This window comes from Temnothorax americanus, unplaced genomic scaffold, assembly GCF_048541705.1.
Source record: "Temnothorax americanus isolate GAGA-0224 unplaced genomic scaffold, ASM4854170v1 Scaffold8, whole genome shotgun sequence".
In the NCBI taxonomy this organism is placed as follows: Eukaryota; Metazoa; Arthropoda; class Insecta; order Hymenoptera; family Formicidae; genus Temnothorax; species Temnothorax americanus.
The window spans coordinates 2,541,195-2,558,805 of record NW_027509802.1 but is presented as its reverse complement, the minus strand read 5'-3'; the positions used below and the strand labels follow the sequence as shown (position 1 = coordinate 2,558,805).

At 37.5% G+C, this 17,611-nt stretch overlaps 2 protein-coding genes across 12 annotated transcripts in view; both read left to right on the top strand.

Moving 5' to 3' along the window:
- Positions 1–7,740, top strand: part of LOC143907171 (TWiK family of potassium channels protein 7) — a 262,816-nt gene extending 255,076 nt beyond the window's left edge. For all 11 annotated transcript variants that reach the window (XM_077423759.1, XM_077423756.1, XM_077423755.1 and 8 more), the window contains one exon: positions 276–7,740. In XM_077423759.1, the coding sequence (XP_077279885.1) occupies positions 276–556 (281 nt within the window). In that variant the 3' untranslated portion in view covers positions 557–7,740. The remainder of the gene's footprint in view (positions 1–275) is intronic.
- A 2,792-nt stretch (positions 7,741–10,532) lies between these two features.
- On the top strand, positions 10,533–14,284 carry Ube2g1 (ubiquitin-conjugating enzyme E2G 1). The gene is made up of 4 exons (XM_077423776.1): positions 10,533–10,690; positions 12,903–13,282; positions 13,380–13,502; positions 13,817–14,284. The coding sequence occupies exons 1-3, from the start codon at positions 10,645–10,647 to the stop codon at positions 13,458–13,460; spliced, it is 507 nt and encodes a 168-aa protein (XP_077279902.1). The 5' UTR covers positions 10,533–10,644; the 3' UTR covers positions 13,461–13,502; positions 13,817–14,284.
- Positions 14,285–17,611: the final 3,327 nt, after the last annotated feature.

The following is a 17,611-nucleotide window of genomic DNA, read 5'->3' as shown; positions in this document are numbered from 1 at the left end:
CCGTCCATGTCGGGAAAAAACCTCATAAACTTTGTGTTCAGTGTTGCGTCACTTCTCGACATGAATTCCGATAGTTTCCGCGATATAAACATATCTCGGTGAGCCTCAAAGCGCTTCGAAATTAACGCGGCCGTATTTTCTCATATCAGTTTGGCATGCATAAATTCTTCGACGTAATATACGCAATGCGCAACATACGTAAACACGATATATGTATAGATATAAAGCTTGTACCTTCTTTGAAAGTTAACGGCTAGCGCTTCTTCCACATCTAGACGCGAGCTATTTCTGCTTCATGAGCCTGAGCACTATCGGCTTCGGCGACATGGTGCCCGGTTCTTATCCTCGCCACACCCTCGCCGACTCGAGAAACGTGACGGTCTGGTTCTGCTCCTGCTACATAATGTCAGGGATGGCCCTGACGGCGATGTGCTTCAACATCCTCCACGACGAGATCGTCCATCGGCTGAGTCACCAAACGGACAAGCAGGAGCCGGTGAAGCCGAGCTCGTCCATAGACGAGCTATCAACGGACCCGTTCGCGCTGACCTCGTGACAATTTCCGTCGGGCAGTCTGTGCCACAAGAACGGCACCGACGAGAACAATATATGTGGCACGGAACCATCCACCAATATATTCGCGCACGAAAACGAGATCAACATTCTGAAGGACACTTTCAATCAGGTGGACGTTACCAGAGATTGCAAGCCGATCCTGAAACTCGAGGATCACGTCCCGCCGATCTCCGCCGTCTATATGTTGCCCAAGGTCGACGAGGAGGCCGAGGAAAATACGGAAATGTGAAACTTGGACGCGGATTTCCGGAGATTGTCAGTCCGGCGGCCGGGTTCAATCAATTGGAGATTACCCAGCAGCGTTTTTACGGATCGTAACCCAGATGGATAGGTATATATGACACGTTATATATGCTAAATCGTCAGATCGCGATGAAAAGACGTTTTTGTTGAATCTATTATTAACGTTGAATTTACAGTTAAGACACGCTAACAACTTTAATAAAATCACGAAAATAACGTGCCTGTTAAAATTGCCCGTAAACTTTATATCTTCGTTTCTTTTTATTAGGAACATAGATATAGTGTTGTGTAATTTTCCAATGTAAATTTAGAAAATTCCAATTAGTAACTTCATATAGTTATCTACTAATATCGTCGTGATGTGATAAACGATTGTGTACGATGTTTTTTATGTTGTAACGTTTTTTACACTATCTTAATATACTGTTTTACGTGTCTAGATTCAACGATTAATGATGGAATCATTAATACGTATCCATCAGTGATAATACTAATATGAGCATAAATGAACGTATACAGAACGCTATCTGGGACACGTTCAAAAAAATTCAAAAATAAGTGCTTGAACCGTTGGCGCAAGTATAGGACATCCTCCTCCTTGAAATCGATACAAGATAGCTCCCATTTTCGCTCGTATATGACAAGAACAATAAATGGATTGACATAAAAATGAAAATTCTGCAATTTTATAAGTTCCATTGTTCCTTTCATCTTGAAACTTATATCACGATCATAATTAAAATAAAATCATGATAATGTGATATAATATTGATACTTTCTACTTGTGTAAAAGTGGCTGTTTGTAAGATTTAAAGGTAATTTATTTATAACGACACGTTATGTGTATTTTTTTTATATATAAATACAGTATATTATATAAGTTTTAAGTAACAGGCATCAAGACAGGCAATGTCTCTCAAATATCGTAGAAATTTTTTGAACTTCCACCAGACGTTGCCAGGTTAATTTTGAAGTGTCTTTAATAAATGTTTGCTGCATATTGCTGGAATATGAAGTTACCGCTTTCATAAAAACAGGATGTTACGTACCGAAAGGCTAAATGCAAATAGCGTTACCAAAGTTTACTTTATGCTGATTAAAGGGCACAAATTATTAATAAAGAAATATAGCATTCCAAGGTACAAATGTGCCATTTAAAGTCGCTGCTTGTAAGTGCAGTTTTGCGAAGCTTTGCGTCGTGTAGCTTAAAGTAATACGGATTAATTGAAGAAATCACAAAGAGTATAAAATTCCAGGAGCTGAAGCCATGAGTAATTATCTATTACGACTCAGACATTCGCGTACCGACATTAACGACAGGAAATTACGTTTACGTCGTTGATAAAATGAATAGAGCAAATGACCGGCATAAAATAATTTCCCAAGAGGCAATAGTGCATTTCATTCGCGGCCGGTATGCTATTCGTGCGCGGAAATGTTGGAACTCTTCTTTTATTTCCCTATCGTCTTTATTCGCGTCACGTACCGCTGCTGTGTTTCCTAAAAAAGCCGTGGAATCGACTGAAAAATTGATATTTCTTCAATATAAATAACGCCTTAAAAACACAGTGTCTTGAAGATACTACATGCAAAAAAAATACTAAGATAAAATTCTAAAAATAATTCTGTATAAATATAAGTAAAGAACGTGTACACATCAAAAATGCATCTTCAAACATAAACTTTGAAGATTTGTCAAATCATCCCTCGAGAATAGATATAGTTGTTATCGAAAGTACTTTCACCACTTCGCTTTACGACCCATTTTCCAGAAAGTCTGATTCATAATAAAACAGTAGATCTGGCTGAGTTTTCGGCGAATCAACATATCTCTCGAATAAAAATATCATTAATTTTACAGTACCTAAATCATGAGGGAATTTTTTTTTCACGGGATTTTTTTCGTGAAATTAATTTCCAATAATGTCGGGTTTATGCTCGACATCGATTCCTTAACGATCATAACACGAGCAAAATCGTTTGAGCGAATTCGATATTCCCGCGGATTTCATCCGTTTAATATTCAATGAGATTTCGAGGACGTCCTGTCTTGCGAACGGGGACCGACTTAACGTTTCTACACGCCTACTTAGATAGGAACATGTAAGGATTTTTTATATTTCCGTACTTAAGCGTTCACAAGGTAAAACGCGTTCTTGTGTCTGTAACATAATTAAGCTATCGATCTTTGCGTCTAGCTTCGGACAGATTGAAGGTACACACGTACGCGGTTACTCGCACGCATACCCGTTTATCGATCGATCTGTCACTTTTCCTACGTCCTCGCGATTCTACCAAACTGTAATTTCAATCACACTGCCGTACGTGGAAAGCTGTGAAGATAGCGACCCGATTATCGTTGAACAAAGATCACGTTCTCCGAGAATGATATGAGCGACATTTAAAGTGGAGAAATCGTTTAAAGATAATGACTGTTCGCATACGCAAAAAAAAACTACAGAATATTTTAATCGTAATATCAACTCAGTGAGTTGAGAAACGATCGTTTGTTCAACGATAATTGTCAGCGAGTCTTGTAATATTGTAATAATAATTAGCAACGTGTCGTTTGTTATACTGCCATCGGCTGGACGCTGGAATCAAATGAATGAATGAAATCAAATTCTGTGCTCAAGAACAATAACTAAGGTACTTACGGATAAGCATTAATCCCTAAGGATATTGCGTTTAGGACGACTCTCCGTTCTTTCATATTGATACTCGAATAGTCTACGAGAAGTGCGTAAACAAAGCATAACTGTGAATTAGTTGTAAATGATTATTTTCGTTGCGTATGGGGCAACCTCTGTGCGTGGCGATTAATATTAATAAGCATGCCACACCTATGTTGCCATATTAAATATTCTTTACATATCTTTACGCGGATATAGATTATATAATTTAAAATCTAACATAATGTTAGAATAAAATATATGTTAAATTCAAAACTTGTACTTTTTTTATACTAGATAAATTTTCTTTGCGAGAGTATGATGTAAAAATAAAAAGGTGCGCCTAACCGACGCGAAAGTCACGCACGACGCGGAGGAGCGAAATGGTCCCGGAGCGACTTAAAAAATGTCCCTTCTTCTGTTTCCTGTAACATATCATACGGTATAAGGGATTTTGTCGGCCGTCTCTTCACTTATACGAGCGATCGTACGTACGTTACCTCGATATTAAAAGCGCCGAGCGAATCGCTGAGAAGGCTGTAGAACCCCGCCGTGCAACTTGCGAGAGAATTTCGTATATACGGTGTCTAATGACAATCGATACTGGCTTGAGCAGTTGCTAGAGTTATCGTTATCACTCCGTCGGTGATTCGATGGAGGGTCGTGGCCGGCAGCCAAGACAAACTTTACTTTGGTGCTCGTACCAAGCCATCCAGCCATCGATCCAACCTACCCGCCCGTACAAACTTCCTCACACTCGAGTTCGAGTCGAAGCGGGGCGCTTGCTCCAAGCTGGCGCTACGGCGATTTGTTGCGAGAATCTATTTACAACTTTCCATATACGTCCCCGTGTACGCGAGGAATCGTGCAATAACCGCCGGCGTGTCACGATTGCGAATGCCGGAGGAAATGTTTAAAAGTTGGCCGCCGCATTCCTTGGTTAAGGATAGGGTACCACGAAAAAAAAAAAGAGAAAATGATATCTCGTGCGATCGATATTTTGCATAACGCCCTGATTAAAGTTTAATTAATCGATATTCTTGCATGGTACACTTAGGACTTACAGTTTTCTTTTAGTCGTGCTATTTTAGATCACTTTTAATTCTTTCACGAAGTTTCCTTCCTCTCGAGATAATAGACTCATTTACAAGGTGAATTTGTGAAGCGAATTAAAGTTTGACGTAACTTTTCACGCGGATATTGAATTCGTTAAATGTAAGTGAATTTGGCTACATCAAGGAAACATATATATCCTGTCGCATCATCGCTTTGCTACTCATGTGTGTGTGAATGATGAAGAAGGTTAAAAAAGTAAAGAAAAAACTTTATGCAATCTTGCACTTCACTTAAAAAAATTTTTAATTAATATTGGTTGATTATGTCTCTTCAGTGCGATTTTATATTAGATGATTTTATGCATATATTATTATATGTATTTCTGAGGACTTTTAATATGTCATTCTCAATAAGAAGAAGGTTGAAAATGTGAGAGAGACTTTTCTATTCTATTTCTATTCTCGTATCATTCGTATATTTTATTTGTAGTTTCATGCATAACATTATGAGATAAAAATTTTACAAGCATTGAAGCAAAAGAAAACGAACTTATTTTTCCAGATTAGTATAATTACCGTTACAATATATAGCAGATTGTGGCTGGCAATTTTTTATGTCCATATATAACGCCGTCTATGAGTCCAGGATGAGGTCCCAACGCGGCAAAAGTCCAGGTCGGCTTCTCTCCTTTCACAGGATTTTCTTTCCTATGTAGCTCCTCATCTTTCGCCCTTACGTTCCGGTTTCCTCTGTCGTACTCCAGGGAAATATAACCGAGTTCAAAGCTCTCGATGGTCGACACGAAACTTTAGCGCGACAATTTTGCACGAGAAATATCCAATGAAAGTCAAACGCCACGGGATTCAGCCTCATCGGTGCGTTTCAACCTTGGGGGAAAAAAAATAGAGGAAGAAAAGCAAATCCTGCCCGACCTTCCAACAGCCGACTTAATGGAATTAATGGTTTTCTGCTGTCGCCTTACATATTCATTCTGTGAGTGAATCAGCCTGTGAGCCGACGAGTTTTCGAAAACTTCAGAAAGTCGAATCTATGTCTCTTGATACTCAATATTGCGCTTCTACCGAGGGCAATTAATGATCTTGCTACTTCTGGCTACTATCATTTCATAGGACCTGAGTAAAGTACTACTAAATTAAAGCAAACTCACTTTGCACAAAGTTAGCAATATTTGATCAATGTGCTTACTTCTAACTTATTATTCATTTTTATATCGTTTTATTTCGTTCCTATCCTCATAGCTCGAACATCCTCAGTAAAAGATTATTTAATAACATTTCTTCATAAAAATAAAATAATTATTTATGTATTTATTTCAGTTTAAAGGCAAACATTAAGATAAATAAGTGTTTGCTATCCAGAGGAATCATTATCGTTACCACTGAAGCGAACCATCGAGGAGAAATTGCAGGAGAGGAAATCTCGGAAGAGAGATATCCCATCAGAAGTAAAATCTCATTTATAAGTATCTGAGTTGCAACAATATCCTGACGATAGTGACGATATTTCAATTTTCGTAATTAATGAATTAACGAGATTTGCTTCTGCCGTCCTACATTGCAAGTCTTACAAAAATGTGCCGTGTCTCAGTAATAATGTAATATTTTAGCACAAATTGATATTAAATGTAATCAAGCGTATTACTAATCCATATTTCTGATGTGTATTTTCGTTCCCATATCATTATAACTTTATGACTGTTTATTAAGTTACTGTCATGTTAAAGTAAAATAAAAAGTGCATTTTTTCATTTATGCATTTAATTATGCCATTTTTAATAAGATAACGCATAACTTCATCGAATAACCTGCAAACCTTTGTTTCATAAAGTGAGTATATCGATACATGCCGATGAGGTTAATGAAATATTACTTGTACATAGCATCAATATATGATTGTACGATAACATTATATTAGTATTTATTGTTAGAATGTCAAGTCCAGTTATTTCGAATCGTATTCGTCATGACTCGCTTGTCGATCGCTTTCACTGAAGCTCACGGTTGTAAATACGATATTGTCCTAGAATGTATAATAGATTGAATGTGGAAAAAATCTTGTTAGATCTTGTTATTGGACAACAACAAATAACTTGGGAAATTTTCCATTATCATAATATCGATTGATATCAACTTATTTAATTCGTCAATGTGAGAGAAAATTAAATGTTGCAAATATGAAGAAATGTCCGTGTTGGATTTGGGTTGATTTTATTCATGTGTTTGAGATTTTATCGTTGATGATAGAATTTAAGAAATATTCATTCTTCTTGTTGTTTTACTTTAAAGATGTACGAAACAAGACTATATAAGATACACTTTTATTTTCTAAATAGAGCATACACACATCAGAAAGCAAAATAATCGAGTTCGTCTAAAGATATTGCAATAAATAATCGTTTTCTTGGAAAATTAACGGTGGTATCTCATTTACAAGAAGCTTTAAATGAATAAATAATTTCGAAATTTGTAAACTGTTGTCAAAAATTCTGGAAAAGAAAAATATAAGATGTTTGCTAAGTAACGTACAATGCGACAGTAATCCTTTCCATGTTCTGCTCATAAATCATCTCAATAATTCTTTGCGCGAGCAGAGGAAATCTTAATAAATGTCTGATTCTCTAAACTTCGGGCGCATCGTCGATCAAAACAAAGTTTTCTATACGCTTATAAGCGACCTGCTGTGTCCGCGAATTAATCATAGTTAAAGTTTTCCGAGGTTCGCTTATGAACTCATTTTTTTTCCGACGATCATACATTCCTGGAAGATACACAAGCATCTGTAACGAAGTTTAAGATATCCGTCTTGATAAGGTCAGACGATGCTAAAAATAACGCATAATTTTTACCGCGTTCAAAATGTTTTTTAAAGGAATCGATTATTTAAGAAATATCCGAAATATATGCAGGGAGAACTGATGTCAGAAGGGCACGTACACACACACGGTGAACATACTATCGTCTCTCAGATTCCACGTTATATACCGAAACTAAAAGTCTTATATTATATTCTGTAAATATCTATATGAGGGCGAACGAGGTGCGGAGCATTGGCCGACGAAATTGTAAAATACAAAGCGAACGATTTGCTGGGTATTGTACGTCTGTATAATCATATGTCAAGCAATGTATCCTACGATAGGAGATAATAAAGAAGACATCAAAAATCTCAGTCAGTCCTGTTATTCTGTAGTCTGCACATACTACCTTAGTGTCTCTTTATGCACGGTATATATAGGTATTTTAGTATCCTCTTATACATTTATATACGCGCAAACGTCAGTTATACGTAAACTTTCTTTGAAATGCTAACTTTCAATAGCTCTTTCTGTTGGTATACATATATATATTGACCATGATGAAAATTTGCCTGATTGATTTTTATGTTGTACGTTAGAATAAACTAATCAACCTTTTGATCTTCAACAATATTATGCGTCGGTGTAACGATCTGTGTCTAATCGTTAATCTTTATTCGTTCCACTCATTCACTCGCACATACCTTATCTTACCACCAATACGACACCACTAACTCTTGTCGCAAATATATTGCCAAGAAGATTAAGAAATAAAGTATTTTTAATTCGTCTTCAATTTCAAAAAAAAAATAGTATTATTTGAAAAGTAAAGAATTTGAAGATATGGATTTATATATATACACTGAACATCAACCGCTTTAAACATAAAAATCGTGAATTTTATTATATATATTTATAATTACGCGCGTTATATTTGTTAAAATACACGAAAATATTTTTCATCTTGACGCAAAGGTGATTTCTCCGGGCAATACATTTCGCTCGCGATTACAACTTGCAGTGCAGACGGTACTAAAGCCAATATGCTTCAGATGCCAATATCCTATCGATCCAGTGATACAACGGGATTGAAAATGATTTCCATCTTTTATCGCCGTAATTCTGTATAATTCGATGTAAGGCCTAATCACGCGATAAATACGAATGCCGTTCGGAGTAATTAAGAAGCAACGATAATGGTAATAGAAATGTTCCTGTCGGCGAAAGATACCGTGCAACAATGATTCATATATCGTGATTGATTGGTAAGATATGGTCGATACGGTAAATTAAATTACCATTCAACAAGCAGAAGCGATTTCGTAATTAGTGCAATAGAACACTCTCAAATTAAACCATCAAATCTTGCTACACCGTGACCTGTAGAAATAAAAAAGGAAGTTCTACAAGTATAATATTAGCAAGAATCAAAGATACTTGATTAATCAACAACAAAAAGGGTAACAAAACAGAGACGATATTTCGTTTAATTTTAGTGATATTCAAATGTGCCAATAAGTTTGTTTAAAATATTAATTTATTATATTGTCGATAATAATTAATTATCAAGGAATATGTATTAAAAGTACTTATTAATATATAAAATAATAACTTATATGTTTGGAATGTTTTTGCAAATTAATTATGAAATATTCGTTCGAAATACGAAAGGCGTACATTAATATCCGTATGTAAAAGACACAAAGTACATAAAATATCGTAGTATTCATGAATATTTGAGTTCGATGTTGTTAATTTATGGAAAGACGTCTGAATTTTGCATCGCGTGATCATCTCCATTCCGCGCTGTCTCGTCTCAATATAGCACAATATAGATAAATCTGGATGATAGCATCGAAGCAATACAAACCTGGACGTAACATCAGCCCGCGCACATATTCTAGATGCCAATAAGTAAACAAACCGCGGGGCGAAATGGAATCGAAATCGGACCATAAATCTCGAATGTAACCGTGCGAAATTGCTGAGAAGGCAAAGATACATAACCGTCGATCCTCCTCCATTTCTATTTTTACCTTTCTTCCCGCGGCGTATACCATAGGTAGATTCTTTTGCGCATAATAAGCGGTGTGTGAGTTTTTCTCTTTCTTTCTTTTAGAAACTAAGAGTGCATAAATACTTTTTTATTCGTCACAATTTCCGAAAAAAGATATTTTATATTTATTATATAAAGTATTCTGTATTCTGTAGTATTTATTATTTTAGAAATTACAGCAATTGGGTTATACTACAATACAAATTTCAAAAACACTTATTTTAATTAGCTTTTTAGTAATTAAATGTAATTAAAAATTATGATACCCGATTATTCATTACCAATTTTGCAAATTAAAATAACATTTTGCATTATTTAAACAATATAAAGTATTAAAATCGTATTTCACACATCCTTTACTTAAAAAGAGACATTTATAAATTTTATATTGTTATAAGTTTAAAAATATGAGTAATAATATATTATAATATACTTTATTTATTTTTTATACTATAAGTTTTTGTGTTGAGAGATTATTTGGTAATTGTTAAAATTTTGAAATGGAGAAAATGCATATTAAGTGAAAAAATATATAATAAAAACAATTTTCTCTTATAAATTTTACGTTGTACGCATTTTCATAAAATTACATTTTATATATATGATTAAGTTTAATTACAATATAATTAACTTCCGGTCACTGCAAGTTCTATTATTTAAACAAAATAATAATTCACAATTATAATTCTATTATTTTAATAAAAGAGATACTGCACGATAATTGAGATTATATACTTAAGTCTCATATTACTTGCATTAACCTAATTAATTATTCTAATTAACATAATCACAACTAATTAAATTGTGTTTTCCTTCACGCCTCCAGAATAACTTGAATTTCATTCTTGTTATCGTGTATCGGATATAGGTAATTACTTTGAAGTTTGGAATTGGTATTATATATGTTTGAATACCTGCTTTTACCATTTGTCGGCGCAGTTTTAGCTCCGTACGTTCGCTTCACGATTGTTTCTCGCTAACATCGGTGCTCTGCTTTATTCACAGTTCGTCGCTTTGTCCACAGAGTTTCAATCGATCGTCACGCGGCGTGGCACCGACGGCGCCGGTGCATCAGACCGGCGCAGTGCGGTGCTCGGGACGGAAGAACATATGTTTAGCCAGTGGCGCATGCGTGGTCACCGCTTCCGCGACGTACCTAGCCATCTTTCCAGTCAAGCAAAAGTGATTGTTTTCAGTCTTAGTCTTATTTAACTGAACTTTTATTAATGTCAGAGCCACAGTCCGCGCTGCTATTACGGAAACAATTAGCAGGTACAATGTGAGCGCGGTGCGAGTGTCAAGTGCGTCTGACGGTAGCGCGAAGCGCGGGCCGTGCGTGGTAATCCCGCGGAGTCGTGTGACTCGCGCTCTCTCGCACGAAGGACTCCGCCGCCCGTCCTGTCGCGTCTCGCGGCCCGACGCCCGACCGACACGTCGGCGTCGCCCCGCGACGGGCCCCCTCGCCGCGCTCGTCCACGTCGTGGAGTCGCCGCGCTCGCGGGTAACCGCGGCCACGCTCGGCGCGCTCCGCACGTCGTCCTCGCCGGCTCGGCTGTGACCGCGCCGCACAGATACGGGGCGTGAAAATCAATACGCTCTCTCTTTCTCTCTCCCGCGAGGAGAGACGCTGCGCCGTGAACAAACGTTAACCTAAGCGACGGCAACGGCGGCGGCGGCGTAAACGTCACCGTCACCGTCGCCGTCACCCTCGTCGTCCTCCGCGGCACGCCGCGATCTCCAAGTTTGACTTGTTTCCCTGTCCCCTCCCCCTCTTCCCCAACCTCCGTCCCCGCTCCCGTCTCGTCACGGACGAGAGCCGGTTCGTCGTCGCGCGCCGAGGCGACGAGGACGACGTCGATGTCGCCGAACGAAGGCCGCCTCTCTCGCCTCGTGCCCGAAAATAATTGCAGGCCTCGTTATTTATAGCGTACGCGCGTCACCGCCGTCGTGTGCACGTTACTCTCCTCGTGAGCGTGACGGGGAAAAAACATCGAGCGGCGAAGCGAGAGAGAAAGAAAATAAAGTAAAAATTGAGAGGAAAAAAAAGAAAACGGGAGACAGCGTACGGATAGGGACGAGAGAGAGAGAGAGCGCGAGGAGCGAGCGTGAGAGCCGGAATCGCCGGAGAGAGAGAGAGAGAGAGAGAGAGAGAGTGCGAGGGAAAGAAAGAAAGAATGAAGGAGAAAGAGGGAAGGGAAGGAAAGAGCGAGCAAAAGCGCGTGCCGCGTCGTGCAACGACCATCGAAGGTCAGCCGCCTTCGGGCTATGCTCCCCCGTTCCAGACGAGATCGACGCCACGAAAAATGCCTCTCGGAGTTTCGCCTCTCTTTGTGCGACCGCGACGTAGGACGGAGTCGCGCTGCGTGCGCGCACGAGAGCGAGACGAGGAGAGAAGGAAAGAGAAAGAGAGAGAAAGAACGTCGTCGCGTCAGTAACCTCGTGCCTCGTCTTCAGCGTCTCCTTCGCGCGGGGCACGTCGCGCTGACTCACCGTACCGCTCGGCCTCCCGTGCAGCGGCGATCTCGCATGGGCGAACTTAACCTGCACGCCGCGCGCGCGCGCGCGCGCGCGTCCCGTCCCGGACACGCTGCCTGGCGGCGATTGACGTGTCGTAGCTGACGCGCACACGTGCGCGTGCACGTACACGCGCGACTGTCATCGCGCTAATGAGCTTACCCATGGACAATGCTGCTCTTTTCCCCTTTTTTACGCGTTACCGTTACCGTTACCTGGCGGGGAACATAACCTAGACACTTGGACGATGTCCTCTCGGTAATCTGATGGCAAGCTGCACTTGCCGTCACAATTAGCTAGAAGTTTTGTCACGATCTTGATTATTCGTGTTTGGTCGAGATTTAGAAGCTCACTGCTGTTTTGAATTTTCTCTCGCTCTCTCTCTCGGGTATGTCGAACGATGAGTCTAGGGGATGGTCCTCTCCCGAGGAAGATTGAACTGCGACATTCAAACTGAATCTATTTGTGTTTCGGGAGTATATGTTGTGTGAAAATTGTTTTAGAAGATAATTATATATGAATCGTTACTCCGGAGCTAATTGTAACTTGGTGACGATGTCGCGCTTGTTTTATCATAGTTTTTGTTAAAACCTATACATAGGTTTCTTGTCATAGGTATCATCTTGACTTTATTGTTGCTATTTTATATTTTAATTATTATTATATCATTTGTTAAGCTCTCTGTTAGAATTTAAAGTTTCAGCTAGTCTTTAAAAGTACTTAAAATTTTTTTATTTTTTAGAGCAAAAAATATCTTGAAACAATGGAATACAATTAGTACTTGTTAATCGATACTCGTTATCTGATATGCATATATATCATATTTATTGTAACAGTTTATTGTTTACATTTTCGGATGTATTTTCGTTGTTAAAAATACGTCAGATATGATTTGAATATAGAACCTATGAAATAATCTCTGGTCAGTCTTTCTTTCTTCGTCTTTACTCATTTTTTTCCTTTCTTACAGAATTAAATAAAAACCCAGTAGAAGGGTTTTCTGCAGGCCTCATAGACGACAATGACATATATCGGTGGGAAGTACTCATTATTGGACCTCCGGATACGTTATACGAAGGTGGTTTCTTCAAAGCACATTTACAGTTTCCAAAAGAGTATCCACTTAGGCCACCAAGAATGAAATTTATAACCGAAATATGGCATCCAAATATCGACAAAAATGGAGATGTGTGTATATCGATATTGCATGAACCCGGTGATGACAAATGGGGATATGAGAAAGCGTCGGAGCGGTGGTTACCAGTTCACACAGTCGAAACTATCTTGATAAGTGTTATAAGCATGCTCGCAGATCCTAACGATGAAAGTCCTGCTAATGTGGATGCTGCCGTAAGTATCTGTATACGTATATTAGAAAATATTATGCGCTTTGTGTTTTTTCCTCTTTGTATAAATAACTTATCTACTTTTTTTTCTTTTATTGTAGAAAGAGTGGAGGGAAAGTTATACGGAATTTAAGCGAAAGGTGGCGAGGTGCGTGAGAAAAAGCCAAGAGGAGTGTTTGTAGGGGATGAACAAATATTCAAATGGAAAGACTTATTTAATTCTGGTAAGTTTTGCAAAAATAAGTAATAATGTAATAATTAGACGTCGGATTTTTATGCAGAATATTGGAAAAGAGCAATTAATAACTAAGATTTAGGTTATTTATAATATCCAACATTTATACTGTAACATACGTTGGATATTAGAAATAACCTTAGAGAAAGGAAATCTTAGTTACTAATTGCTCTTTCCTAACAATTTGCATATAAAAAATCCGATGTCTAGTAATAATAAATTTATCTTATATCATTTATGATCGTACGAATTAATATTAGCGAAGTTGTTTTAACAATATATACATATGTAATATTAATGTAGGGAAGCCGTAAGCACTGTAAGAAAGATACCGACGCTCAGCATAAAGCTAACGGATAACAGTGCCACTAAAAGCGGAATAAGCCTGACCCATCCTTGTGCAGAGAGAGAAAGCAAGACAGAGCGTGTGTGAACGCGAGAGAAAAGCTCACGCTGCTCTATCATGTTTATTAAATCACCGCCACCAACGCGTACGATCCAAATCCATCGAGACGGAGAACATAAAGGAGATACACACGCAGTTCACCTTTTACATAATAAACAGCTGAAGAAAATTAATTTACACGTATACATAAAGAAAAGTATCATCTCTGTATGATTATTACCTTAATATTAATAGTTCTTATAAAAACTTAACTCTCCCCTGCCCCTCCCATGCTCAAGAACGATCCTGAGCCCCGTTGGACAGAACCTTGTAATTTAAAATAATATGTTTACGTTTATCTCTCAATAATAATTCCTTAGTGTGTCGTTTCGTATTTTCTTACTTTCATAAATATATATATATATGTATAAATAAATTTTTTTATAAAGTCAAAAAAGACGGGACACATGCAAACAATCTTGTAAAATGTCTCAGCTAATGAGAATTGAGAATGGACTGCATACGACTTGCATATGACATTGCGGTGAGAATAATTGAAACCGTACGTACGCGGTAATGTAAAATATATATTAAATTTCCATCGAACCGTAAGTTGCCAAAATAATTAATTCTAATTCAAGTGATAATAATGATAATATTATTGTTAATGTATCAATAATTACAGTTAGTGCTCGTAACGTAATATACATATACGTATATGGTATGGTATTCACTCTTAAAACTCGTGTGCAGAGTAACGGCGCTTTCCTTACGAATTAAACTTGCGGTTCTTTATTCGTCATTACACTGAAATGGAAATAATTCTTTCCTCTTTAGGAAATTCGTTCAACTTAGGTGAAATTCGTATAAATTCTTTGATCTGGGGTTATACATTATTTCATATTGTCAATTAAATCTTCAGACATTGAAACAACGTCTATGTTACATTACACCTGCTCTTTTCTCATCCATTTTATTAATTATTTGTCACATACTTTCTTATCGGAACATATAATGACACAAGCAAGACATATATAGTATCTTTTATTTCTGTCATTCTTATTTATATTTATTTAGAACAACTTTTATTAAAACAGATTTTTTATGAAATAAACTGCCATTTTCGACGACATCAAGTATAGATTTACATACAAATAACATGAATAATAACAGTAACTCACATACATTATTATTTTTATTTTTTATATCTTTTTATTAAATTTTAAATGGAAGATTGTTGATAATTGCAGTTTGCTGAAAAGCGCCTAGAAAACATCTAATTCTCTCCGCGATCTCTGATTCGCCGTCTCAAGTTGTCACGCTAATTCAAACATTCGATGTGGCGCGCTCGATCGGCCGCCATGACACTTTCGGCGGTGCTTTCGGAGCGGACGGACGAAGTGTCCGCGCTCCGCAATTAATCGCGAATTTTACTCGTTAGTGTGCCTAAATAGCCGTCTTACTATCGGGAGTGCCGATTAAAGTGACGGGCGATCGCCGGAATGTGTCGGTTTCCTCGGATCGTCGTGATCGTTGCCGTTTCATCGATCGTGTGATCGACGCTGGATGACTGTGAGGTTTGAATTCGGGCTGCGTTATTCTCTCTGGACGTTTTCGTGCTGAAAGCGTATTCGATCTTTCTTTAACACACTGCGCAATAAAGATAGAATACGCTTTCAGCGCGAAAGCGTCCAAAGGGAATGCAGCCTCTCGGTGTAGGTCCAGTGAGTTACGAATTCCGATGACGTAGGCACGCGAATATGACCCTTATGTCTCCCTAAGATAAATCAGTGCGCGTTTAACGTACTTTTCATTGGACGTAGCATGTCCAAAATTTAATGCCCATTGATAATTATATTAAGCGTATAAACTGTATCTAACGGGTAAAGCGGGAAATCCGCCGCTGAGTATAGTATATCGCGTCGGTAGACGATCAGTAGACGATAGACGGCGAATGTGCCACAGATCCGTCAACTAAACTTCATACAATCGTAGCGTCACGCTATATGTAGCGGTGGCGGCGCGGGCGTCTGGTCGATAACATGAAAACGAGAATTTCGCCAAGTAAACTCCGCGCGATTGTAGGATCACTGGGTAAAGTGTGTCGCGTCGGTAATACGAACAAAAATATTCCGTCTCAAGCGAACTCGGTGCTCGGTGCGACTGTAGTAATAATAGATATATCGTGTTAATAACGTAGTACGGTGAATGTACATTGCAACTCCGTAAAATAAATTTCATATATACTACCGTAGCATATAACCATAATTTTCTATATATGGATCGATTATTTATGCAGAAATTAATTAAAATATGCAGTATTTATATATGTAGTGTAATTTAGTAGTATATATTTACATAATAATTGGTGGTATTTGTATCACCATGTAATAATTGACGATGATCGCGATTATATTTTTTACTTTAGCCGCAATCACTGCTTGTGGTTAATTTGCAGGCTAGAAACTCTGTAGTTTGCTGATAATAGTTGTGATTGCTAAATTATATGTATGAGATAATTAAAATTTGCGATACTTATTGGCAGCGATCGCGATAATTTTCCCTGTTAGTCGCGATTATTGCTTACGATATTCTTTAAGCAGTTCGTTGTAGTTATAGTTTATTATGATTTTCTGCAGCGGTAGATGTGTTCATTATGTTTATAAAATTATATGCATGAGAATTAATTGAAACAACACTTATAATATATGGCGCAGCGACCATGATAATTTAAATTTTCCGTACATTGGACGCTATTAATTACAGATGAATAAATAATTATTAGTTTACGTTATGATCATTATATTTGTAAGATTAATCGAATATCTTTCTTTTCCTACCCGTCTCTGTATATAATTTTTTAGACAGATTAAAATACGCAGTAATAATTGAGTAGTTAAATTATAGTTAATGCGATGGTAGCTATACGGTTATAAAAATTTCTTTTTTTATTGTATTTATATTAAATTCATATTAAATTTTAAATTGAAAATAAATAGCTCGCACACGAATTAAACGTATAATATTGGTAGTGCCAATATTACAATAAAATCTATATATATTACGCATTTTATACATATGTACATAAACGTAATTATTAAACGTATCTAATGTTGATATTTTTAAAATTTTTCGATACAATTTAATTCGGAAACCTAGCTTATACAATATCGAGAGAGGTACTTATTGCTACGTCTAATGAAAAATCCGCTATGGTCAAGTTGATTGCAATTGTGTCGAAACGCGTCGTGGAACAAAGTGCATTTTATCTTCGTGTTATGTCGCACCATGGCGAACTCGCGGCGTGAATTCGCGATTTTTCCGCTATTCCGAAAACAAAGTGTAAAGCGCGAGTTAACTTGCGGAGTTCGTTCAGTGCGTGATTAAGTACTCGTTTCCGGCATTCATCGCTTCCTCGACGGATCTGACAAAGGACATTTCCAGGATGGATTTTACAACGGATGTAGTAAACAGCAATGCCCTAACTGGTGAGTAAAATTATCTATTCGTTATTTAAGTATGTACATATATGTGTGCATGCTATCGTGATAACGCATTGCATATATACATGATTGCGATTATATATTGAATCATATAAGGGGGAATAACTGAGAAATATTTAAATAATTAAAATCAATTATAAATGACAAAGTATTTAAGTAATTATTTATACAATTTATTGCGTACAGCTGCGTTTTAATAAAAATGAAAAT

Bases quoted from the DNA above. Each gene is read 5' to 3' on its own strand.
- Ube2g1 (XM_077423776.1), top strand. From the start codon at position 10,645: ATGTCAGAGCCACAGTCCGCGCTGCTATTACGGAAACAATTAGCAG. The intron at 10,691-12,902 runs GTACAATGTGAG...CCTTTCTTACAG, and splicing joins ATTACGGAAACAATTAGCAG to AATTAAATAAAAACCCAGTA. The intron at 13,283-13,379 runs GTAAGTATCTGT...CTTTTATTGTAG, and splicing joins CTGCTAATGTGGATGCTGCC to AAAGAGTGGAGGGAAAGTTA.